General features: G+C 40.7%; 1 protein-coding gene across 4 annotated transcripts in view; it reads left to right on the forward strand.

Moving 5' to 3' along the window:
* Window positions 1–27,529, forward strand: part of ermp1 (endoplasmic reticulum metallopeptidase 1) — a 129,824-nt gene that overhangs the window by 77,889 nt on the left and 24,406 nt on the right. For all 4 annotated transcript variants that reach the window (XR_012986829.1, XM_076284892.1, XM_076284894.1 and 1 more), the window contains 3 exons: window positions 3,844–4,018; window positions 4,146–4,336; window positions 4,465–4,617. Coding sequence is in view for 3 of the 4 variants with exons in the window: in XM_076284892.1 (XP_076141007.1) it covers window positions 3,844–4,018; window positions 4,146–4,336; window positions 4,465–4,617 (519 nt within the window). In the remaining variant the exon portion in view is untranslated. The remainder of the gene's footprint in view (window positions 1–3,843; window positions 4,019–4,145; window positions 4,337–4,464; window positions 4,618–27,529) is intronic.

Consider the following 27,529-nt stretch of genomic DNA (forward strand, 5'->3'; position numbering starts at 1 on the left):
ACATTTTATGATCAGTTTTTTTTTTCCTCAGACAAACACATTTGTTTTACCAGTGGTTGGGTTGCTACCAAAAATTTGAGAGCGATACGTGCCCCGCTTCTAAATCTTTGAAACATAGGCCTCTATGGAGTTAGATTCAGGGGAGATTAAGTGCTCATTTGCTGCTGAAGTCCAATTCTCATTGGCTGCTGAAGTCCACAACACCTAGCGTCATTTACTAGTGTCAGTGGGAATCAGGAAAGAAGGAACATTGCACGCCACACAAAAATACTTTTTATATTTGTATTATTTGTTAACCCTTAGAACCCGATTGACGCAAAGTGCGTCAAAAAACACACCCTTTCTTCTCTGTTACATTGCTCCGGAATGGTTCATCGCAGCGAGATGAAACCTTTATTGCACGACAGAGCAGAAGTGGGGCTTTCCAACGAGACTACACACTTGTCTGTACGATCAAGTATGAAAATAAAAAAAAATCATGAAATTAAATCAAATTGCATCATATTTACAGTCTATACTTCTCTGCGTTCACCTGCACACACATTACTCTAGTTTGAATTACTCGCGAACCCGTGATCGCATCGATATGGCAAGCATATCAGATGAAAGAGGGGGCACAGGGCTATCCATTGGTACCATGTTTATCGATCCTTCTGGCTTATAAAACCAGACGAAGTGACTGCAAAATAATAATGTCATGTACACAAACCAACGCTGCACACTCATTACTCTCGTTTGAATTACTCGCGGACCCGTGATCGCATAGATATGCCACGCATGTCAGATGAAAGAGGAGACTTAGAGATATCATTTGATACCAAGTACATCCTTCTGAGTTATAAAACAGACGAAGTGACAGCAAAATAATAACTTCATATAGCTGGACTTACCCCAATTTTTTGTCTGTTCTTGTGGCAAAGCATGTTTATAATCCAATGCTATCATGTGTTTCTCTATGGCAAAGCATGTTCATATTCCGGTTTTGAGATCCTAGCAAATTCCTGCATGGCATCCAATTCAAGGCTCACATTGCATCCCTATTTGTTCAACAAATAAACACCTTTTTGCCTTTACTTTGTTCATGGCAATGCAGTAAAAAGTTGAGAATTATTATGACTGCATACACACAGGCACGCAGGCTAACACGCAACCTCGGGTCAAGTCAAGTCAGATCAGTTCGTGTCACAGATATGGAGCGCAGAAAGGTCATTTTTCATCACTAAATAAAAAATGCCATTTATTTCCGAAAATCACACAGCAAATATTTCTGTAAATTGCTCAGCCCCAGAGTATCCCTCCAACATGGCAATTATATAGCCCGATTCAGGACAGTCTGCCCTATACACACATGAAATGCATGTAGAGCTGTGAGCTTGCTGTGGTGAGATACATGTCGAAATATAAGAATTTTTATAATACACTTTTTATATTTTAATTCTTTAAAAATCAAAATAAAATCAATGCTAGTATTAATACATGAAATGATCTGAATAGCCTAGACTCTCCTGAAAAAAACAATATATAATATATGTGTGTGGCACTTACAATGACCAGAATAAATCCTTATGAATAAAGGTAGTGAAAATGCCCTAAAAACAGCTTAGGGTCCTAAGGGTTAATTCGTTTGTTGTATGTCTTGGTGTCACGGGTACGCTGGCGACTACGCTGCTCCGTCTGGCAGCTTTTGTCTTGTGTGTCATTTGTTATTTTGTAAATTTGTTTGTCATGTCTTGGTGTCTCTGTTCAGCATCTTTGTCCTGTGTGTCAATGTCTTGTATGTTGGAGCGTTTTGGGTTGCCCTCTGTGCATACAAAAATGCACTATATAAATAAAAGTGATTTGACTTGAATTTGACGTTACGACATTATCAAACGTGTTTGATAATACTGCAAGTCTTGGCTCATCATGCAAATAGTGACGTGAACAATATAAAACCAAAGAGTGAGCTCTCTCCAGCACCAAAGAGGAAGGGGTAAAGTAGTTTGCAGCTGTAGCCTATATGATTATTTGTTTTTTGCCCTGATGAAGACTGATTTGCAGTCGAAACGCGTAGGCGTTATCCCTTAAAAGAGCTTTTGTTAACATTGTCAACATAGTTTGATGCTCCAACCATAACTCCATGGTCCAAAACTCATGTGAGATGGACTAATCAAAATTAGTAATTCTTTATGGATCTCATGGACTCTGCATCCTTCAGGCTAAAGAGGAGAGGAACCATCCAACATGTTATTGTACAGCTCAAAAGCCAGCTTCTAAAACTGATAGTTCCGGTCCTTGTTTGTAATTGGCTGAATCACGTTTGATGCCGTTGTAAAATGCAACATAAACATACACCTTGACCGCATTTCGACTCCACTAGCGCGTCGTGCCTAACAACGCCCCTTAGCTGTTGTAGAATCAGTGTAACCTACGGCCTCTCGGGGCTTATTGCTTAATCTATGATAGCATGGGGTGCATTAGTGCCTTTGACATGAGCAGCTTGCATACCTGGAAAGGCACAATTAATGCTGAATGATTATTACAGGTTTTTAGCAACATATGGGGTGTGCCACGACGAAATGAGTTCAGTTCGACAAAGTACAAAAAATGGGTTTATTGGATATTGATAATCCATAGACCTTATGGTTTAAAACAAGGGGTAATTTGTTCAATTCCATTTTGCCAACCCAGAGATATTGGCCAAAATGTGAAAGCTCGTTCATTTTCGTCTCAGCAAAAAAACAAGTTTTGAGAAAATCAGCTTTAAAGTTTGTGAAGTGTAAATGAGCATATTATGTGTATTTCCTCTCAACCAATCGCCACAAGACTATGCATCCTGATAAAGTTCCCTTAGCCTTTGGATTTAAAATAGCCTCAGTGCTGTCCCTGTCAATCTCTGTTGACTGTTCTACAAAGAAATCCGTAGCCAAAGATTGAATTGCTTCAGGATCTCTATTGTTTAATCCGAAAAGATCCAAACTTTTAAATGTTCTTTTCACGCAGGCAGTAAAACTTGAGGCATTCGTATAACATGTGAGGTAACCTATAATGTTCGATCAACTTCTGAAGACGACAAGGACAACAATAGCCTAATGCTTAATGCATAGCCTAATGTTTTTGTTTTTAAATAGGACTCCAACTCCAAAACAAATTAAATCAGACCAGTCGGGTGCAATCTCTGTGAGGAATCTGGTCAGCAAAAATTGTATGGGTTGCTGTTTCTCCTACTGAATCTCTTGGCTAAAATAGACATTTTGTTCAGAATAATTACGAGTGGATAGCCTATTTTTGATGACTTGAGGCCAAAAGCCGAAACACAAAGTTATCAGACCAAAGAAAACTGAAACTTTCCTGTTCTCACAGCAAGTCTCTGAACGAGGAAGAAAAACGTCAACTTTTTTATCCAAACTTTAATGCACAGCTTACACATGTGGCCTTCAAAATGATATTTCTAGGTCGTTTTACAATGAGCATCACAGATAAATGAGTTATTTTTCAGCCCTCTCTGCATTCAAATGGCTATATCTGGAAATGGATTTCCACGACACAGGACTCATTTTGTCATGGCACGCCCCATATGTTGACACGCAGAACAGATATCTTCAATATTTCAGGAAAACAATGCCTAACTGCAACTGCATTCATCATATATTACAACAGTGTAGCTCCATTGAATAAAAGTTCATCATCCACCTGTTTACCTCATCACTTCTTGTCAATAACTTGTCAATCCTCCCTCCCTTTTCCTGTGTTTTCTATATCCAGAGGCTATTCTTTTCTGTTCTCTTTTTTGTAATTTCCTCACACCCCCTGTATATATTCTTCTTTCGATGCATCACCCTGGCTTTGTTATTGTCATCCTAGAATGTGCAGCGTTTGGAGCTGGGAGAGTTGTTTTTCGACGTAAGTCTTGTGCTGTGGTGCTGTGCACTGGTCTACCTCACCCAGCAGGGCCTGTGTTCTGCCTATGTGCCAATGCTGATGGTGGCCTTCCCCCTGACCACAAAGCTGCTCTTATCCAGAGAATTCAAACAGAGAGGTTCGTACATTCTAGCTCCTCTTTTCTCATCCTCCATACATCTATCAATATACTGATCACTCGATCAGTATTTCTTCTGTGTATTTGCTTTTCAAGACTGCTGCAATTATGCAACATGTATCCTCAGGTGCATCAGTGAAATACTCAATCCTGTACCTGGTGGGATTGGCTTTGCCTTATGTGCACTTCATGTTCCTAATCTGGGTGGTCTTTGAGATTTTCACTCCAATCCTGGGCCGCAGTGGCACCGAGATACCCCCTGATGTGGTACTCGCCTCACTCATCACCCTTGGAACTTTCCTCCTCTCCTCATATTTTGTAAGTTATGCTTTTAAATGCACCCAAGCGGAAAAAAACATACTGGTCAACTGAATTTAGCTGTCACTCTACTGTTTTTTCCACTCTATTTCTGTTCTTTCTCTATCTATCTATCTATCTATCTATAGATGCACTTCATCTACCTGGCCCGTAGTACTAAATGGATCTTGACAGTTCTGGGGACTGTCTTTGTGGTGGTCTTCATTCTGGTATCATGTGGAGTGTTCTTCCCCTATTCTTCCAACTCATATAGCCCCAGACCAAAGCGAGTGTTTTTGCAGGTACAGCCTACAGCTTTTCTCAGATATGAATAATGAAATTGTGTTTGTGATGGTTAAAGGATGACCTATGTCGTTTTTTTTACCCCATATCGGCCGTCGATTGCTTCAACTGTAACGGCCGTGGCTGGCCGCGATTCTTAAAGAGACATCCGCGACAGTATAACCTTCATACATGAAATAATACAGAGTTTTATTTTGACACACTGAAATGGCTAGGTCACTATTGACATTTCTCTTGTATTTTTGAGTTTAGCCTACACACGCTGTTGACTGAGGAGTTGCGGTGCCTCTGGAGTTATGGCTTCTAACAAGTGCCCGCGTCTGTTCTCATTTGATGAGATATATGTGCATCCACCATGTTTTGATGTCCGTGCCGATCAGATTGATTTAAGAAAATTACAAAATAAAAATATGAAAGAGTAATATATTTAACATTAGCGTCCTCCGGTTTATCATTACCCAGCTAACAATTTATGGTTTCCAAAACGTTCTGGGAACCATAGTTTTTGGTTTCGGAAACGTTAGTTTTTGGTTCCCAAACGTTGCCCGAAGGTTAGTTTTTGAGTAAGTTTTGGTTCCCATGGAAAGTTTGCTGAATGTTCCGGAAACGTTAGTTCTTGGTTATATAAAACGTTCCCCTAACGTTATCTAAAAGTTGCAACCTTTAGAGAACCTTCCCCTAACGTTCCCTAACCGTTGCAAACTTTAGAAACCTTCCCCTAACGTTCCCTAACTGTTCCCATAACGTTCCCTTAACGTTGTAACATTTAGGGAACGTTCCCTTCCCTAAATATTGCAACCTTTAGGAAACCTTGCCTTAACAATGCAACCTTTGCATACCAATTGTATTATTACTTTAAACAGCATGAGCAGGAATGCATTATTATATATTAGCAGGAAAGAATGAACAGGCAAAATCGATGGAACTTATAACTTTAATATAAAATTATCAAAAGACAAAAAAAACAATATAAAAGGCCTAACAATATATATATATATAAATTAGACTTAGTGTTAGCTAAGTATATTAACATAAGGCATTTGACTTTGGTAGGTGCTCTATACATTCAACAAATAGACAGACATACTGTACAATAGAGACAACAATATACATTGTGGCAGATACCAACACAATATACAAAACAACTATACAAATAAGACATAATACCAATATAAGTACACATGGAGTGTGATGTAGAGTGCAAAGTAATAGTGCAAATGTAGTGTGCAAGACACATATTGGAATGATAAAGTATGTAATGGGCAGGTAAACGGTCAAAGTGGGGATGACCCCACTTATCTGCAGTTCAGGAGAGTGACGGCAGTGGGAAAAGAGTTGTTCTTGTGTCTGGTTGTTTTTGTGTGCAGGGATCTGTAGCGCCTGCCAGAGGGGAGGAAGTTAAAGAGTGTGTGTGCAGGATATGTGGAGTCTTTGGTGATGGTCTCTGCCCGCTTAGGTCCCAGAGTACAAGTCCTGGAGGGAGGGCATTTTGTTCCTCCTCTCCTGCAGCTCAGTGACTGTCGAGCAGGACGACAGCAATATGTCATCGACTGGAGCAGAGGGAGGTGACTGGGAGCTCCTTAAGAGCATGAGCAGCTCATCCATCTTCTCCTCAAATGCGTCCATTCGCTGTGCCATGCGGTAATGGTTGTCCTTATTGCTATGGAAAAATGGATGGTGTTAGTTTTAGTTGTTGAATACATTATATACCTGCATATGTGAACAAATTAAGTGAGTCTTCTTACCTCTTATTTCCGTCTCCATGGCCAAGCCACCTCCCTCTGTGTGCTGTTTACAACAAAAAAAAAGTTAGTTACTCTCAAGTTCCTTGTCATGAAATTGTATTTACTTGGAAATGGAAAATTCAAAGACACTGTACCTTCAACTGGGTCCCAAGATGAAGTGGCAGGCGTTATAATAGACCCATCCAGCTCTGGGCAATGAGCTGGTTGCCTGTGTGGTGTTGACTCATCTAAAAAGAAAGTAAATATGAATTTTGGTCAGTTCATTTATGGCAGGTTTCTTGCACATGACATTTGCAAAAGATAAACCTATGCTGTTACATTAAACAATCGCTAAAAAGAAAAACTCACATGTAGGTGGTGGAGGCAGTGACATCTGCTGACCTAATAAAAGGCAGGAAGAGACAAATACATCAGAACAGTAACATGATATGCACCAGGTTAATAAACATGAATGTCAGTAGTTCCATGGTAGGAAATATGACTGAACTGGTTTTCTTAAATAATACATGTATAAATGTTAACTTACAGACAGGGCTTCCAGGCACACGCACCATCCTGGAATGCTTTCTTGCTTGCAGAACGGAATCATCTGAAATAAAAGACCATACAATCTGCACTGATTGCAAAAAGAATATTTGAATTGTGCAAATAATGTAGTCTGTATTTAAGAGGTCTTACCATCACGTGACCATGCACTGCCTTTTGTGGACGCTCGCATCTTCTTCCGCCTCAATGCTAGAAGTGTCCATCAGCCGCTGACATTTTTCCATAGCTTTGGTGTATGAATCTACGTTAAGAGAACAAAGTTTTTGTGAGCCAGTAGTAGAGCAAAGCAATATTTCCATATAGAGAAAACTATTATTGATAGTATTGCAGCAATCAGTCATCTGTACACAACCAGATTTTCTTGACTGGATATTTGGCCCAGCTTTTGACTTGATTTTTGTATTGTAGCCCAGAGAATTTCTAACAGTATGGCAGCTGTGTATAGCCTACTACACACATTCCGCCCCTTCCTGTATGCTTCCCAACAGACCTCTGAAGTTCGCCTACAAAAAGGAACCAAAACTGCCATCTTTGCCTATAAGGAGATCAGGGTGTTAATTTAACCTAACTACCTATGACAAGTTACATTGCAAGTTAGGTCTGGGGTAGCAAAAATCTAAGTTGCTGTCTTAACGTAGGCCTGTTGAAGATCACAGTTAGCCTACCACTCGAAGGCAGAGGACAAACGTGTGTTGAGCAAAATGTCTGCATTTCAGACTTCTTCGTCCCCGGGAGAGTGCAATAATTCTCTCCCCATGTTATTTTCCCATAGCAAAAATTGCAAGATAGGCTACCGGATCTCAGCTTTTTGAAGGCAAAATTCAGAGGTCTATTCACTTGAATCGTCTATCCGATCAACTGTGTTACAAGATGGCCGCCGACAGTGTATACATTATCTATAGCCATCTCTATGGCTCTAGTGTAGCCTACATATGCAGGACTGTTCAGTAGGTTATACCCACTTAAAAAGCATCACCATCTCAGTATACCCACTTAAAATAGACTAGGATACATTTGGGGTTGATCACAGTATAGCCTACCCACTACAGCTAACTACTAGCCTACATCACAGTAGCCTAGATCCAGCTAGATACAGTAGGCCTATATCCACTAGCCTACACCACTGCTGCCGAGTGACTTGCCTAAAAGGACTGACTGTACACTAAAACTAATTAAAAGAAACGGTAGCCTAGTGCTATTATTTGTAACATCAACGCGAGCAGGTTAACACGATGACACAAAACATACAATGCTGCAAAACATAACACGTTGAGAACAGCTCAAACAAAGACGAACGAGCAATGTGCTCTGGTAAATTACAAACTTGGCAGAATCGGAATATAACAAAGCCCTACAAGTGAAAGGACTTAAGGTTAAACCTCAAACCCTTGCATTACAACCACTAGGCCTACATCATGAAACTGTAACATATTTCACTTACTTTCGTGAGATCGAATTCAAGACGAGTGTAATCCATTCTAAGACTTCTTCCAGCGGTGTTCAAGAATCACGGAATTCAAACAGAGCCCGTTTACGGAATTCAGGACAAGACTTCAATCGATCACCTGAAAGCAGAGGCGCTGTCTTCCCCCTACTGGCGTGGGGGTAGGCCTACGTGTAAGGGAGAGCCTGTCTGATTGAACTGAAGTGAATTGTGAAATGAAAGAGGTGAATTTTCTTAGTTGTGAAAAGTGTTCTATTGATAGATTTTTGTTTAAAATTCATTCACCTAATACGGAAAAAAAAAAGCACAAAAGTATATATTTTTTATTTAGTAAAATTGATATTAGCCTAAAATAAATATTATCTTGATATGATGTTTACCTTACTTAGATTTTATAAGACCAATCATTTGAGTGGATCTAAATCAAGTGACTGCAAACATTTTGTATGTTACTTCAAAAACCGAAATGGAGCTTGTGTTAGTGTCGACTAGCTGTTATTGTCTCCAGTTTCTAAAGCTGATAGAGGCACAATCAATCACACAATGCCATATAACACATTTAACACGGCATGGAATTGGAATGAATAGAGACGCATTACCATTGACGTCATTGCCACCTAATCAGAAGCCTCGAATGCAAATAATGTAAAATGTGTGAATGTAAAATGGTAATGGTAGGCTACAGGAACAAATTAAACATGTTCTGAATGTATTCTAGTGATAGCAGAAAACTATTATAAAAATATTTTATATTTTATTTACCGAAGTATTATTGTTTGTTTAATCCAACGTCCATTTTCACTTCATACGGTTACAAAACTGAAATCAAGCACAAAAGTATTGTTTATAGCAAAATTGATATCAGCCTAAAAATAAATATATTCTCTTACTCCTTATCTTAATTTGATTTCATAAGGGCAATTATTTTTAGTGAATATCAAGTGACTGCAAACCTTGTATATGCTAGGCCTACTTCAAAAACTTAAACGGAGCTGGTTAAAATAAACATGTCAAAACGGCACTCAGAACAACCAAAAACAACCAATAACAACCAAACGGGAACGTTGTGTGAAGGTACTGTGCAACCACAGGAGAACGGGTTGGTTCCCTTAACGTTTAGGAACGTTAAGGAACCCTTAGGTAACGTTCCCTAACCGTTAGTTATTGGTTTGGTTCGAACTACCCTTTAGGGAACCATACACTAACGTTCCCGAACGTTCCCTTAACGTTTTGTGTTAGTGGGGTACTAACTTAGCTGCCTCTCTCTGGCATCTTCGTATGGCTGTCACTGTGAAAGTCAGTTAGAGTTTAGCTAGCACCAGCAAAATATAGACATAATTCAGTGATTGGTCATAGCCCAATTAACCATAATGTTTATGAGGCATACATTTTTTTTTTTATTGGGTTCCGGTTTCCGACCGACCCTGTCAATTTATGCGCGACCCAAATTTATTTTATGAGCTTGGGGAAGAAATAACACTAAATAGTCTAGGCTACATTAAATAAATCCACAAATAAAAGACGAACTATAATTACATTAATTACCCCTTGCGTTATGTATAGGGATGAGCGTATTCTCTCTTTTACAAAGTAGCCTATGCACAGCTGTTCACGAAGACGATTGTTTTCGTCACTTACCAAGGCACTCGCAATTTTGTCCAAACACCGCAACTTTTTCGCAAATTTGACCAATCATCGTAGTTTCACCGTGAAATTTCACCTACCACAACAGTCCCTTGCGCAGAATATTGAGCCAGATGGCACACTTCTGCATATGACACCAAAGACTGCCCTAACGTGTTCGTTCCTCTGCAGTTTTGATGACAATAAATAGAAGGCTAACGTTAATAATCTTCTTACTTGCATCTCTCAACCTGGTGTTGCTAACCTACCTAGGCTAAGAAAGTAAGTAAGCAGAGTACTGACATTTGAGTAGGCTATGCAACCCATTGGCAAACGTTTACCTGGATATGTCCTTTTAGCTTGTCATGTTTGCTAGCTTGTGGGCTTAGTTTGAGTAGTGCTACCAAAATCATAGAAATTAATAAAATTGCAAGACATTTACCTCTTCTATGATCCAAGAATGATTTCATTCGAGTTGTTTTTTTAACATTTATTTTAACTAATGACATAGAAGACATTCCCAATTGCATCCACATATCGTAATGTACTATGCAAAAAGTGATTTACACTCGTAGCCGAACACAGTGAGATGCAAGCCTTCCAATCCACTCAGAAATGTAAATAGGCTACTCTCACGTCCTTAAAGGGGCAGGCAGTCAATTAGACGTACACCACCAATGTAATGACATTATACAGAAGTGTAGTCAAATAGTTTAAATCAATATGAAATTACTAGATACTTACTTGCTATTAGTAATTATGCAGGCCACAGACTATGAATTATTAAAAAGATATGAACTTAATATGAATTACAAAATATATGAATGTATTGAAACATATGACATGATGCCATCTCTTTAGGTGACTGTCTTTTTTAGACAGTTCTACGAAAGGTTTTATACTGCTTTGTAAATTACCTCAGTCAAAGCATTTTCACAAATAAAGTAGGCCTACTTTGATTTTCTGTAATCCTTACTGTTTACCTTTGATTATCCTTTTTTAATAAGCATCAAGATGATCAGTGTGATTTTGGTCTTACTAACCTTAATTGCCCTACATTTAAAAAAAAAAAAATCACAACTATTTTTGCAATTTTCACTTCCTCCCGCAATTTCTCCACAAGAAAAAGCTAAAAACACCGCAACTTCCATCCAGGCATTTTAGGTCGCAACAGTCTCAAAAAACCTTGCGAAATCCTACCTATCCCTTACTGCCACTGGGGAGGAAAAAAAAAAAAAATCCCTACCGACCCATGGCCTCAACTGACAACCAACAGGAACCAAACCTTTTTTTTTTATGCCTGATAAACCCATGCCAGGTTTATTTGCAGATATATCTTAACACATAATGCAGGGCTGCCAACTGTCATGCATTGGACATAAGCATTTGATTGGTTTCACAAGCTCACTCACCACACCCCCAATTTCTCACGCTGAAGTGTCAACCCGGTCGGTCAATTGCCTGAAAAATGAGTTTATCTATAGATCTACCTGTTGAGCCACTCGTTATCAACTAGTTATGCTTTCAGAGACGGTGAGGGGGTTGAAGAGTGCCCCGTATCTGTGGAATTTTTGAAATTTTCTCACATTTGCGAAGCTACTTCACAAGCCATCCCAGGCGCATTTCCCGCCCGCATTACCCCGGCTTCAGGTATGAATGCTTTGAGCATTTGATTGGTTTCACAAGCTCACTCACCACACCCCCAATTTCTCACGCTGAAGTGTCAACCTGGTAGGTCAAATACCTGACAGATGAGGTTCAACAAAACTAAACCTTACACAGATATCACACATCATGTGAACGAGCGGAATCTAAGCTTTCCAATTATATTATAGACAAGTGCTATTCCAAGAAAAAGTCCTTGTATATGGGTCTAGAGGCATTTCTTAGTAAAAGTTGGGAACAGGACTTTTTATCATAATTAACATGTGCTGAATCCAACTAGCCCTGTTCCCAAGCAGAATTTTGAGTTTTTGACCATCTAATTAGCATAAACAAAATGGCTGCCAAAATGGCGATTTTGGGCACTTTCTTCGGACGGGCATCATTATACCATGTAAATAAATTAATATTGTTCACATCTGTGCATCTCAGAAATCTCCCGTGGGCAATAAATAAAAAGTAAAGGCTATGAAAAATATAAAAATGCAAAAAAAACTATTATTATGCTAATTAACCTTATTATCACCTTATTATACTCTTGAATATGTTTACGGTCCTCTTTGGCAAAGAGTGTGGCCTGACTTCATTGGTAAACATCTTCTTCGTGGTGGGGAGACACATGTTTGGAGTTTAAAATCATTGGAGTTCCTTTGAACTAATCACGAACAACCGTTAACTAACAAGCTAGCATCATATCCTTGATTCCAAATGGGAAAGATGGCCAGCAGTCACATGTTTCATTTGATTAGATTATCTTAAATTCAACTTCATTGTCATTGTGCAGAGTACTGAAAATATATAAGTGTATGTGCAGTATGAACAGTATAAATATCAGTAGAATATTGCTATGTTTAAGTGTAATAAAGTGTGTACATTTATAAATATAAATAGAATACTATGGGTGGGATAGGGGCAAAATGTCCGCCTCCTTGTTGTCCCTGTGAAGGTTGCCATCGACATGGACACCTCAACAGGCACAGGCAAGGAGGCACCGGGGGGGGGGGGGGGTTGATGGAGGGGTGTGAGGAACCAGTGATGCGTTGAGCAGTTTTCACCATCCTCTGCCGTGCTTTCCAGTCGGAGGCAGAGCAGTTGCCACCATACTGTGACAGTTGGTGAGGATGCTCTCAATGGTGCAGCGGTAGAGGTTTAGAAGTTCACCAGGATCTAAGGAGAGAGGTTGTGTTCTTTAGTCTCTTCAGGAAGAAGAGATGCTGGTGAGCCTTCTTGATCAAGGTAGAGGTGTTGAGGGTCCAAGAGAGGTCCACAGAGATGTGGACACCCAGAAACATGAACTGGTGACATGCTCCACCTCAGTCCTGTTGATGAGGATGGGGCTTTGTGTGCTAGCTTTTGAATTCCTGAAGTCCACAATGAGGTCTTTGGTCCTCTTGGTGTTGAGAGCCAGGTTGTTGTCGGTGCTCCGCGATGTTAGGTGCTGGACCTCCTCCCTGCAGGCTGTCTCATTATTGTTGCTGATGAGAGCAATCACCGTAGTGTTGTCTGCAAACTTGACAATGGTGTTAGAGCCATGTACAGGTATGCAGTCGTAGGTGAAGAGGGAGTAAAGGAGGGCTCAGCACACGCCGGTGTTCAGGGTAAGGGTTGAGTGGGTGAGGTTATCTGATCTAACAGACTGCGGTCTGTTGGTTAGGAAGTCCAGAATCTAGTTTCAGAGGGAGGTATTGATGTCCAGTTCACTGAGTTTGGTGATCAGTTTGGAGGGGATAATGGTGTTGAATGCTGAACTGAAGTCAATGAACAGCATTCTCACATAGGTGTTGCTATTGTCAAGGAGGGACAGGGCAGAGTGAATTGCCGTAAAGATGGCATCCTCTGTGCTCCTGTTCTGGCAAATTCTCTTGAAGCACTGTATACTGCAAACAAAATCTACCTCTGGGTACAACTAAAGTAACTTGAACTTGAACTTGAACTTGCACTAGTTATAAAGTTATTAATCTAGCTATTAATTCATAGGACATTCAATCATTTTAACACAAAGGTTATAAAGAAATATGGGTAACACTTTATAGTAAAGGTACATGAATTATCATGAATTCATGCATGAATTAATTCATGATTTATGCATTACTTCCTTTATCCTTTATATCCTATTAATCATCAGGAATTGACATGAATTCATATACTCTCATTCGTGATGAACTCATGTATGAACAACACATCAACTAAAGCATTAGGTGTGATGGGTATATCATTGTGATTTAAGATTTCTTAGCATGATCATCATGATTACATGAATTTTAGGATAATTGCTCATGCATTCATCATGTCTGTGGCCCCTCAACTAAAGTAGTGAATAATGACATGTGTTTAGAGAACTCCAAAGTTATGAGAATTTGAGCAGTGATGACCACATTTTTGGCAGAAAAATAAAGTCATGATCATACTTAATACATCATAATTCATAATGATGTGCCCATCGTACCTAATACTTTAGTAATGTGTTCATGTATGAGGTCACAAATGACAAACTATGGACTCATTAAATTCCTGATGATTAATTAGATATTAATGAATGAACCCTTACCGTAAAGTGTTACCGAAATGGGTAAAGGCCTGTGTAACTTAATCCGAGACTACATACATTACCAACCTAATTCGCTTCAATTATGTAAAATTTAATGTAAATCAGGTTTTATGGCCAAGTATACTTGGGTATATGTGAGGGACCGAGGCGACCACCCCACAGCAGTTCCATACAAAAATATAATTTATTTAGTCCATAGACAAGCAGGCAGATCCAGGAAGCACAATTTAGAGTCCAAACATGAAATCCGGGGATCTTCAGTAGACAAACAAACATGTACCGTGCCATTAAACTAGGCACCAGGAACCTAACTTTTCTAGGCTTCCTGTCCAAGCAAGGCGACCTTGCAACTTTGGACCTACTCTCCCCTTGCCTCACAACAAGCAAGGGTTAACTTTACATGAAAACAAACAAACATTTAACTTCCCTGGCCCTGGATCTCTGGCACTCCCATTTGTCCTCCTGTTTCTCCTGCGTCTCCAGTCTATTGTGTCTCTCCCGTGTGAAATAAGCCTGCCTTTAAAGGAGAATTCCGGTGTGATATTGACCTAAAGTGTATTGAAATATGATACCGAGTGTGAACGTATGTCTCATAGCCCATCTCGGCTTGTCCCCTGCACTCCAAAATCTGGCGCTAGTTAGCCGATGCTACCAACAGCTTTTTCAATAGTGGTGCTTCGGCATCGGGCTAGCCATGCAAATAAATCACTGTTTTACACCCATTTACGAGGCTTAATGTATCTCCACACTTCATTGGTAGACTTCCGAGGGCCCTGACATTTAAAACGAGACATTGAGAACTTTGAAAAAGCACTGGTAGTTTACTTACAAGACGATTTATACAGACGGTATCTTCACGAAGTTTAGCGTTTGCAGCCATCTTGAATTTAGTCACGATAAGTCGAGCGACGAGTAAGAATGAACAGGTATGATAAGGGATCAGATTCCAAAAATAATTCAGTGGAAATGCAGGATACAGTGGATACATTGAGCCTCGTAAATGGGTGTAAAACAGTGATTTATTTGCATGGCTAGCCCGATGCCGAAGCACCACTATTGAAAAAGCTGTTGGTAGCATCGGCTAACTAGCGCCAGATTTTGGAGTGCAGGGGACAAGCCGAGATGGGCTATGAGACATACGTTCACACTCGGTATCATGTTTCAATATACTTTAGGTCAATATCACACCGGAATTCTCCTTTAAATAGGCTAGGCAATTACCCAATTAGGTCTGGGCTAAACCATTATCGGGAATGCGGGGGTGGTGGTGGTCTGTACCATTAACCCAATCACAGTTAAAATCTCCCAGTATAAAGACATACATACACCTACATACACAAGACATAAACAGCAATAAAACAAACTGAGTGCAGGTGAGTGTGTTTGGCTGCAGTCCATGCAGGTGTGGCACAAGGCAGTTTTTCAAATGTTTGTACTAGGGGAAAAGGAGAGGACTCCTTTTTCACAGTATACAAGGAATTTGTCTCTGCATGTATCCCATCCGTGAATTAGTGAACACACAGGTCACACATTGAAGCACACATTAACCTGGAGCAGTGAGCTGCCTTGCTACAGTGATGCCCGGAAAGCAGTGAGGGGTTAGGTGCCTTGCTCAATGGCACTTCAGCCGTGGATGTGGGCATGGAAGACTAGTGCTCAACCTTTCCACCACCCACATATTTCCTACTGGTCGGGGATCGAACCGGCAACCCTTTGGTTTCAAGCCCGAAGACCTAACCAGTAGGCCACAATTTTAAACTTTACATTTCATCACTACACATCTTTCTTGACCCTCAAAAAACATAAGTCTCATTCGTCAAATACCGTGTACCTGCTCAGTTATAACATTTTAACAATTACATTTTTCAAAGGTTTTTTCAGGTAATTAACATAGGCATAATACTAGATTTTTTTATTTTTTTCACAGCCTGTATCCTTGATCTATTGGCCAAGGGAGATTTCTGTGAACAATATGAATTAATTTACATGGTATAATGACATCCGCCCAATGAAAGTGCCCAAAATCGCCATTTTGGCAACCATTTTGTTTATGCTAATTAGATGGTCATAAACTCAAAATTCAGCTTGGGAACAGGGCTAGTTGGATTCAGCACACCTTAATTATGTTAAAAAGTCCTGTTCCCAACTTTTACTAAAAAATGCCTCTAGAAAGCACATATCTCAAAAATATCACCTGTCTATTAGTGCCAAGTTGCTGTGATAAAATGGTTCGTGAGAAATCATATTTGCATTTTGCACACAGTTCTGCACACTCATTGCTCTCAGTGAAATATCTCACTAACCCTTCACTCAACACATGGTTACCCCCTATATCACAATAAACAGCAAACCTTAGTGAATACGAGGATATTAAGCATTCTTCTGTGCAATAAGCGGTTCCTGAGTTATCCGGTTTTGAAATTGCAATACATTTCTACATAGTCTCCAGCTTTGGGCCGAATTGTATTCTAATATAATCTATTTATGTCAGTACATGCATTTTTGTAATTGCTCAGCCATAGAGTATCCCACTATCATGATTCTTATATTGCCAGATTACAGCCAATCCCACTTACACAGATATGAATATATTTCTATTGGCATGCTTCCTAGTGACATTAATGCAAAAATATGAAGAAAAACCTGGTCTTCAATCAGCCAAAGAGGACACATGTAACTCTCCTAGTTACTCTCCATTGGCTCCCTTTAGTGGGCAGAATAAAATACAAATCTCTCACTTTGACCTATAGGACACTGACTGGATTTGCTCCCTGCTATCTTAATTCAGTGATCAAGATGTATATCCCCAACCGTCCACTGCGGTCTTCTGATGAGCCTCTGTTGTGTTGACAGCCATAAACGCTAGGTCAAATTCAAGACTATTTTCCTCAGTGAATCCCTGTTGGTGGAATGAGTTGCCTAGTGCTCTCCGTTCCTGTGATAGTTTTGAGTCTTTCTAAGGGGTCTAAAGGCATACAGTATCTGTTCAGCATGCACTTAGTTTATTAAGTGTTTCTTTTCGTTATGGTTTGTATAGTATAGTATTTAATTATTTACATTTGCCTATTGATTGAATTTAATTTATTACTGCTATTTTCCTTAATGTAGTCTTACCAACTTTTTAAATTGTTTACTGTTAATGTAACTTTGTATTGTTGTTATTTGTATGGTTAGGGTTAAATAATGAGACGCAAATATATTTTTCCTGATATAAAGCCTGACATAAGCCATATGCAAATATTATCATATCATACGTTCCCAGATATGGGTATCCCTGATATAGCGTATAGGCTAGATGGCCATTACAATGACCAAGATTTTATCTTAGATTAACTAGCTGAATAGCACAGGTGACCACTTCTGCAGAATGTCTTGGAGTGCTGAAATGTACACACATTTTTGACCATTTCTGAACTGTGAACTATGTTTTGTGGTTGTTAACTTCTTGCAGTATCATCATAACTATTCCACCTGTGTGTGCATGGTTATAGGATGTAGGTGTAGGATGATTTGTAGCTGTAAACCGATTCATAGCCATAGAATACATTTGTAAGTGTAGGGCATATTTGTAATATCAACAACTACTTGTACAGATCATTTTTACAGTTACAAATAATTTCTAGTTTCAAAACGTGATACACACATACAAAACATTTGAGTCTAATTTAATTCCATAGTATAGAGCAGTCATATTCAACCGGGGGTCCGCGGAGGTACTGCAGGGGGTCTGCTAAATTATTTCATCTGAAGCATTTTTTTTCCTCTTCAGAAATATTAAAAACGTCCTATAGGCTACATAAACATAAACAGAACATAGAAAAGATTATTTGTATACGTTTATAAAATATTATATAGACTACATATGAGTCTTCATGCAATCATGTGATCTGTGGGAACATGCACATGTTATATTGCGTCAAAACCAAAACAAGTGACGTCCAACTGCCCCAGAATCTGTGCCACTCACCAGGGTCAGACGACCTCTCCATTGTTCAAGCTGTGATTGTTAACTGTATAGCTGATGATACACCGGGCAATTTTTGGGCAGCACAGTACAACTAATGAGGACAGCAGACAACTAGCAACTTTGTTAGCAAAACCACCCCTATTTAGCTAAATCTCATTCAATCTTAATGGAGTAATGGCAGCTAACATTTTACTGGAAAAAAACAATGTCTTCTTAACAACTTTAGCAAGTAAAAATACAGTGGGTGTCGCTTTCAAATGGCCACTTCAGTCGCGCATTATGCGGAGTGAAGCTGCGTGAAACTTTAGTACCACTTTCAGCCACTGTGCGTCGCTCTGCCACTGTACATCGCTCTGTCAGTAGCCTCACTGCCGCCCCTTCTGAAAAAGCAGGAGGCTACCTTTAAACATAATTGTTGCCGAGAGGAATCCCAGCATACGAACTCAATAACAAAATAAATCATGCATAATTAAACATTACCTCGATTTAGGCTACTTGGGTATGGCTTAAGGCTTGACTACACGGTGGTAACAAAAATCGAAATCTGCTTTTGATAGACTACCGGTGCCGCTCCACAAAACGAAAAAATATCTTAATTTGCTGTCTAAGTTATTGTCAGTAGTGTTAGTGTTGGGGGTAACGCATCTACGCAAATCAAAACAGTGTCTTGTGTGATAATTGAGCCAGTAGAGAAATAACTGTTCAGAATTATCTGTAGTCTTGGCTTCTGCAGAAAACTAGTTACAATGTTGTTGGCGATTTAATACTATCAGGCTAGAACAGATCCACGTTAATTTGCCCTACTTCTTGACTGCAATGTAGTCAACTGACTGCTTGACATGTCATTTTTATTTTTCTGTACAATAAACAAATACATCTGCTTTATGCCGCAGAATTACATTAATATTTGGCTGACTACTGCAGACGCGCAAAAAACACTACGACTTCCTTCCCCATATTCCAAGATTAAGATAGTAGCCTATACAAAAAGTACTTCATACTATCATAAAAATTTGTTAAAACGAATAGCTATTTGCAATTTGACAAAACACTGGTCCTCATTTTGCGAATGCGAGGACGATATGAGCCTGTTGCATTTAGTTAGATGTCTGAGTTGTAGCATCAGCCACATAAATGAGTATATTATTCGATTAAGACAGATCTTATTTATTGTTACATATCAGATTTGTCTATGAGTCATTGTGTTATTATGATATTTAGTAGGCATACCTCTAAGTTTAGGTCTTAAATCTGCATTTTCAACAGCATTTCTATCTACTGATTTCATGCAGGAAATTGAGGAGCGATTGCGTAAACATATTCAAACTCCAAATGAGTCTATTAGGGACTTTGCCTATGATTACAGAGCCCTCTGTCTAAAATGGAAACCTAATATTGAGGAGGTGACCGTAGTGCAGCGCATTCTTAATAACGCCAATCCAAAGATTGCATCCGGCCTACGTGGGACAGTAAAGACCGTAGCTGAACTTGTGAAGGTTGGCAGTATGATTGAGAATGATCTGGCTGCAATGAAGAGTTACTGGACCAGGGTTAACAATGACAAAGGTCCTAGACAACCACAAAGGACACAAAGGGCTGAATTAAAAGTTGTAAAATCTGAGGCCCACTCCCGCATTCCTTCTAAACATCCCCTATCTCTCCTTGCGGTTAAGCTTTCCATCAGAGGCCTTCAGGGACCTGCTCTGCTGGACACAGGGAGTACATTCTCCCTGATGCGAAGTAGCTTGTGGCAACACATTAAGAAGCCCCAGGAAACCCTGACACCTTGTGGTAACCAGGAGTTCGCTCTAGCAAACGGAACGGCCAAAAGGGCAGTAGGGAAAGTTCCGTGTACTCTTGAACTCCATGACAGCTACTGGACTCATGCCTTGTATGTTCTTTCCGATGAAGATCTTGCATTCTCTGTTATTTTAGGATTAGACTTCCTGCAAAAAAGCGACTTGCATCTAGACTTCATGCAAGGAACCTATGGTGTGAAAAGTGGGGGGAAAATGACATACTATCCATACACTGACCAGAGAGAGTGGGAGAAAGAATGGTATCCAGTAAAAGGTGCAGGGAAGCTTAATATTTATTATGCTCTTCCCCTTAGGGATACAACCTCCGAAACACTCAAAATCTGCCCATCTAAGCATCCTCTCTGACTTACCTGTAGAGCCTAGGCCTGTGCTACTGAATCTGATGAATGAATGGCCATCTGTCTGTTCCGGGAAACTGGGAAGAACATCCGTGGTGGAACATACTATCCGCCTAACCGATGAAATGCCTATACGTTGTCCTGCTTATCGAGTGTCCCCTTTCAAGAAGGAAATCATTCAGCAGCAGCTGAAAGAGATGGAAGCTGATGGAATTATTGAGCCTTCTTCTTCTCCTTGGGCTTCTCCAGTAGTCTTGGTGCCCAAACCTGATGGAAAATGGCGGTTTTGTGTTGACTACAGACGCCTGAACAAAAAGACTCTGTTCGATGCCTATCCAATGCCCAAAATCCATGACATCCTCGAGTCTTTTTCTGGGGCGAGTGTGTTCAGCTCCTTGGACTTGCGATCTGGATATTGGCAAATCGCCATGGACCGGGCCAGTATTGATAAAACAGCATTCATCACACCATTTGGCCTTTACCATTTCCTCTCCATGCCTTTCGGCCTGGAAACGGTCTTGGCTGAGTTGAGGGGCTTATGCTGTTTTGTTTACATAGACGATATAATAATCTTCTCAAAATCAGAAAATTGTCACCTGACCCACTTGAGGAAGGTGTTCGAGAAACTCCATTCAGCTTCTCTGACTCTCAATCTGAAAAAATGCCACTTCTTTAAGTCTTCTTTGACATTCCTGGGCCACCAGGTTTCTAGCCAAGGTGTTTCAGCTGATCCAGAGAAACTCAAGGCCATAGATGAATATCCAAGGCCTCAAAACATCAAAGAGCTCCAGAGGTTTCTTGGACTAGCCGGCTGGTACCACAAGTTTATCCAACATTTTTCCAATCTGGCAGCCCCGCTGAACAACCTCAAGAAGAAGGATGTTGTCTGGAAATGGACCGAGGATTGTGAGGAAAGCTGGGAAAAGCTTAAAAGGGCAATGCAATCTCCTCCAGTCTTGGCTCATCCAGATCTTTCAAAGCCCTTCAAGGTCTCTACCGATGCCAGTGATGTTGGTCTAGGCGCAGTACTGACTCAGGAAGATACTGATGGAGAACATGTAATTGCTTTTGCATCTCGCCTGTTAAATGGAGCTGAGCGAAATTACTCTGTCTCTGAAAAGGAGTGCTTAGCTGTTATCTGGGCTGTAGAAAAATGGCAACACTACCTAGAGGGAGTACAGTTTGATGTAATTACGGATCATGCAGCACTGTCATGGGTCTTTAATACTCCCAAAACCTCCTCACGTCTTGTACGATGGGCCCTGAGACTTCAACCCTTCTCTTTCACTGTTCGGTACAGGAAAGGTACTCTAAATGTTGTCCCCGATGCTTTGTCACGGATTCCAGTGTCTCCCCCTGGTGCTGTGGTGGCATCAAACCTTGCTGTGTGTTGTAGGAGTTCCAAGACGGTTGTTGATCTCCCCCACACATTGCAAGAAATTGCTGCCGCCCAGACAAGAGACAATTATGTTCAGGGGGTCCGTGAGCAGCTGCCTCCATCTAATTATCTTCCTTCAAACCGAATTACCTTTGTTGACCAGCAGGGATTGCTATACAGGAGAGTGCCAATTGCACAGGATGGGTACAAATACCAACTGGTCATCCCAGAGGGCCTACACATTGTATTTTTGCAGTATTTCCATGACAACCCACTAGGGGGGCACGTTGGGCGCCTGAAGACACTCCTTCGTTTGTTGGAGGTTGCGTGGTGGCCAGATATCCGAAAAAACACCTGGAGCCACATCAAAGAGTGCTCAATCTGCCAGCAACATAAACCCCCCAATTCCAAACCCAGTGGCCTGTTGCAATCTACTCAAGTCTCTGAGGTGGGAGAGATGTTGGGTATTGACATCATGGGCCCATTCCCTCGCAGCCGAAGGGGTAACTGTTTTTTAGTTGTCCTTGTGGATTATTACTCTAAGTGGACTGAGCTGTTTCCTGTTCGTGATAGCCGGACACCGAAGTTAGTGAAGATTCTCACGGAAGAGATGTTCACCAGATGGGGAACACCAAAGTACCTCCTATCCGACAGATAGGCAAGAATGGCAAGAATCTACAGGTTTTCCGCCGGCAACTCTACATTTGGGACGCGCTCTTAAAGGCCCACTTGACCAACTCCTGTCCAATGCACTTAAGCCCACATCTTCAAAGCAAGTGGCTGAGAATGTGAAAAAGGCCCAAGACAAGCAGGCGAAATATTACAACCTAAAGAGGAAGAATGTGGAACTCTCGGAGGGGAATGTGGTGTGGGTCAAAGCCCATCCATTATCCGATGCCTCAAAAGGGTTCACTGCCAAACTGGCACCTAAGTGGACAGAACCATGTACTGTACAGAGGAAGTTAGGGCCCCTAAATTATAAAGTCCTTTTCCCTGATAACTCCACAGACACTGTGAATATAGTCAATTTGAAGCCTTACTTTGGTCCTGCTCCCACCATGTCCAGTCTGGGGGGGGGGGACTATGTAGCATCAGCCACATAAATGAGTATATTATTCGATTAAGACAGATCTTATTTATTGTGACATATCAGATTTGTCTATGAGTCATTGTGTTATTATGATATTTAGTAGGCATACCTCTAAGTTTAGGTCATCTCTCTTTATGCTGTTTAAAACCTGGCAGTTTTGAGCTCTTTTAGCTCTATTTCTATACTTTTGTAGATCTTAAGCTATCTAGATTATGGGCGTCAGTTATCCAGGACAAGTAAGCCTAAGCAGACGATAGGGTCCAGAACTGTCACTCACCTTTTCACTCACTCGCACCCATTTTTCCTGTTCTTGCCCTATGGCTGCGCTCACAGAGTCACGTTATGTTTTTAAACGGGACGCGGGAGAAAGCCGGGGGGGAAAAAAATGAATGAATGAAGGAAGGGGTAGAGGTCTAATGGCGTTCTGATATCCTCTAATCGCTTCATGGAATATACACTCGCATACACCCGTTACATGGAATATCTGACTCTACAGCTGTTTTTTCAAGGAGGTGAGATCGATCCTTTTTTTCGCTGGAGTTTCTTTGCTGGAGTTTAAAAGACTGTCTTACGACAACCTTGGACTCATGGAATACAATGTTTTTTGGGACTGAAAGAAGATACGGAGTTTTTGGCGTTGTTTTTGTTTAATGGACTGAGCGCATCGCTTGATGCTTATTTTTTGTTGTGCCGCATCTGCGGCGTTTGGACGATATCTCTCTCTCTCTTTCTCTTGCACTCTCTTTCTTTTCCTCACCCTCACGAGAGTGCTCTAAATAAAGCCAAGCATTATAGAGATCATTCTTGAATGCGTGTTTTAATGTACCCATGACGTTAATTTGTTGACAACAATTTGAGTTTGTTACAGAGTCACGAATAATATTTGAAAACCACTGGCTCGTAATCACAATTATTTAACACAGTGGTCCCCAACCATCGGGCTGCGGCCCGGTAGCCTAAGACATGAGTTTAAAAAAAAATGCATGCAAACTAAACTAAATTTAATTCGCAATAATGTCACGTTTTTACATGGCATAGGCCTATATGCAGTTGTTTGATTGCACGCATGTTTGCATTTTGCAAGGTCTATTTTCAACACTTTTACATAGAGTAGGCCTATTGCCTTCAGCGCTGCGCAGCCTCAGGTCAGCTCACTCCACTTGATCAGTTCTTGGCGAACGGTAGTGTCACACGAAGTTAGCTAAACTGCTAGAATGAGCAACAAAAAACAAGCATCTTTAGCAGGTCACTGGCCAGAGTGTTTGAGTTGCGAGAGCTGCTGCAGAGATTTCTTACAGAAAAAAAGTCACCGTTAGCTGCACATTTTAGTTATGAGGACTGGGTGTCAAAACTCGCTTACCTGTGTGACATATTCGAGTTGCTTAATGACCTCAACCTGTCACTCCAGGGAAGAATGACGACTGTCTTTAAATTGGCAGATAAAGTCGCTGCATTTAAAGCCAAGCTTGATTTGTGGGGACAACAAGTGGACCGGGGTGTATTTGATATGTTCCTAACAGTACAGGGGGTTTTGGGAGAGACTGAGGCAGGGCCCTCTCTCTCGCAGCTGGTGCGCGATCACCTTGTTGCGCTTTCAAATGAGTTTGAGCTACTTCCCATCCTCCAAAGATCCACGGCAAACCAATGAGTGGGTCCGCAACCCATGTGTCAATATCCCGAATAGTCCTAACTTGTCAGCGCAGGAGGAAGAGCAGTTGATCGAAATTGCAAATGACGGTGGTCTTAAGAGTGTGTATAAGGAAACCTCTCTGGCGGGTTTTTGGATCAAAACCAAAGCAGAATATCCCGAGATAGCCGTAAAAGCGCTGAAAACGTTTCCCACCACGTATCTATGCGAGGCCGGGTTTTCGGCAATGACTGCAACTAAGACCAAATTGCGCAATCGACTGGACATTTCAAACACACTGAGGGTGTCACTGTCTTCCATCACCCCCAGATGGAAGCTTCTTGTTGCAGGGCTCCCACTGATTATATTCGTAATGCACGTTTTGTTCCCATGTTTTGTTCCCATATTTTGTTATTCATGTTCACACTTACAGATGTAGCTTCAAGTTGTTCAATATTCATAGTTCATATTCTTCAAGTTCACGTTTTTCACAAGAGATCGTTACCTTCACTGTTCATACATAACTGGAGCTAGTTCTTTTCAAGTAATGCATGCACAACACATATGGAACATGGAACCCCCGAACGCCCACCCCCCCCCCCTGCCGGTCCGTGAAAAAAAAATAGGAATCAAACCGGTCCATGGTACATAAAAGGTTGGGGACCCCTGATTTAACACATGACAGTTGGATAGCTAATTCATCATGTTCCCATGCCTACATTTTGGTGAGTAGCATAGATATCGTTAAAAACAACGACCTTAGTATGGCTCTCCGTTTGGGACATCGAAAACTTATATTTTTAATAGGGTAGACTACCGTCGGAGATGCTGACTTGCAAAGGCCTCGGGATAACACGTTATCTCCACTATCATCAATAATGCCCCTTGATCAAAGTGGGGAATGAAATGAAAGTTTGAGAACCACTGGCTTAACAAGTTACCTGCAGTCCAGAACACACAGAATCTGTTGCAATATTCTGATGATATCGGCAAATGTTTGTTTTCCAAAGTGAGAATTTCACTTCACCATGCACCTTCGACAATGAATAGCTCATTACGCTTGTTACTGTTAAACGTAGGCCTAACTGGTATCATTACAAACATTATTCTGTGTCCTAAAAACTGGCATATTTTATGGCATTGTGTCATGTAAGGTCGTTGCAAAATCTAGAGAAATGTGTGAGGTGGTCAGCGGGGGACAATTGAGACACACATTGGATTGTGTTATTACTTGAACATTCCACACTATCCACAGCTGTGGTATCGGGGGCAGGAGGATTACTGTTAGCGCAGGCTTTATATAAAATTCTTCAACAGAAGGCCTGCCTCGAATGCAGGCTTGCCCAAAATAAAGGCCTGTGGTTTTCGCAGCCTACAGTAAGTAGGTTAAATAACAGACCCGCCACAATGTGCGGTATGATGCTTTTTTACGAGCAAGATGTTTTTGGTGCCCTACGCACACTGCATGTTCTGAAATAACAATGATCATCAGTAATATTCAACCATTAATTTGTGTAAATGGGCTATGCATTGGGTTAGACACCAGGGGTCATATTCACAAAGCCTTTTATCTTACCACTAGGAGTAGGCTACTCCTAAATAGCAATAAAATATTTTAGCTAGGAGTTTCTCTTATTAAGTTATTCACAAAGCCTTTCAGACCTACTCTTAGTAAGGAAAAATGACAACTCCTAAACTATGAGCAAAGATTCTGGAGCAGAGCGCTCTAGAATCTTTGACCAAGAGTGAGTGAGTCTTCGTTGCTATGGATGACGTTATTACTCATGCACGAGTTTGACTGAAGTGACCACCTTGATTGGCTGATGATTGTAACGCGGGCATGATTCCAAACACCTCCCTTACGATGAGTGACAGGTGACAGGTCTGAGAATGCGTGCGCTACACAAGGACGGAAGATGATGAATAACTGGGGCCGTAGGCTATTCACAAAGCCTTTTATCTTACCACTAGGAGTAGGCTACTCCTAAATCGCACTAAAAGATTTTTGCTTGGAGTTTTCTCTTAAAAGTTATTCACAAAGCCTTTCAGACCTACTCTTAGTAAAGAAAAATGACAACTCCTAAACTAGGAGTGAGTCTTCGTTGCTATGGATGACGTCATTACTCATGCACGAGCTTGACTGAAGTGACCACCTTGATTGGCTGACGATTGTAATGCGGGAATGATTCCAAACACCTCCCTTACGATGATGAGTGACAGATGACAGGTCTGAGAATGCGTGCGCTACACAAGTAGTGCGAAGGACGGAAGATGATTAACTGAATAAAAAGGCTTAGCCTAAATTAATAAAGAGTAAGGCAAAACAAATAGCCTAGTAGCCTAATGAAACATAGGCCTACGGATTGATGCAGTATCTGTAGCTGCAGCCATAGGAGTTTAATGGTTTCCACTCAGCCTTGCATATTTTGCAGGTATTGCAATTCTGAAGTTTATCTATCTTGTTATAAATAAGGTTATAAATAATGTTCAAACACTTATTATATTGTAGTTTACTGTAGTGCTACATACTGATACAACATTACAGCATTTTAATAACAAACTAGAAATGCAATTCCGAGGAATTACACGAGGGGATGCAGTCTGCTGGTTAGGGTGTTGGTGGGGCTGTTGAGCTTGCTGCTAGCTGGTTGGTAGGGTAATTGTGATACCTGCAAAGGTGCTTTTGGAGTAACCAAATTTGAATCTTGTGTGACATGGCATTCTTGAGATATCATACTCAAGGTGTTTTTGACCTTGACATTTGATCTTCAACCTCCAACTTCAACTCACTTCATCTTTGAGTCCATAAAAACACTCGTACCAAATTTGAAGCATGTACGTCAAGCCGTTCTGGAGATATAATGTTGAATGCATGAGATATGGCTGGGACTTTTATTTTGACACACAGGAAACACTTTAACAGGATGTGTAGTTCAGGTAGAGCTAGATTGTATGCTTAGAAGCTGAGACAGTTGAATTCCTCACAGGTGACACCTGTGCCAGTGTTCTGATTAGCCTGGGAACTGCTCTGAGAACTACTTAACGAGCGCAGCTGGCTCTATTATGACATCACAGCCCCCATTCAAGTCTATGGGGGAAAAAAACACTTTTAATTACAAATAT

The sequence above is a fragment of the Alosa pseudoharengus genome, unplaced genomic scaffold (assembly GCF_046254945.1).
Source record: "Alosa pseudoharengus isolate Yale_2024_CS ecotype anadromous, Long Island Sound unplaced genomic scaffold, YU_APseudo_1.1 YU_APseudo_1.1_scf_14, whole genome shotgun sequence".
In the NCBI taxonomy this organism is placed as follows: domain Eukaryota; kingdom Metazoa; phylum Chordata; class Actinopteri; order Clupeiformes; family Clupeidae; genus Alosa; species Alosa pseudoharengus.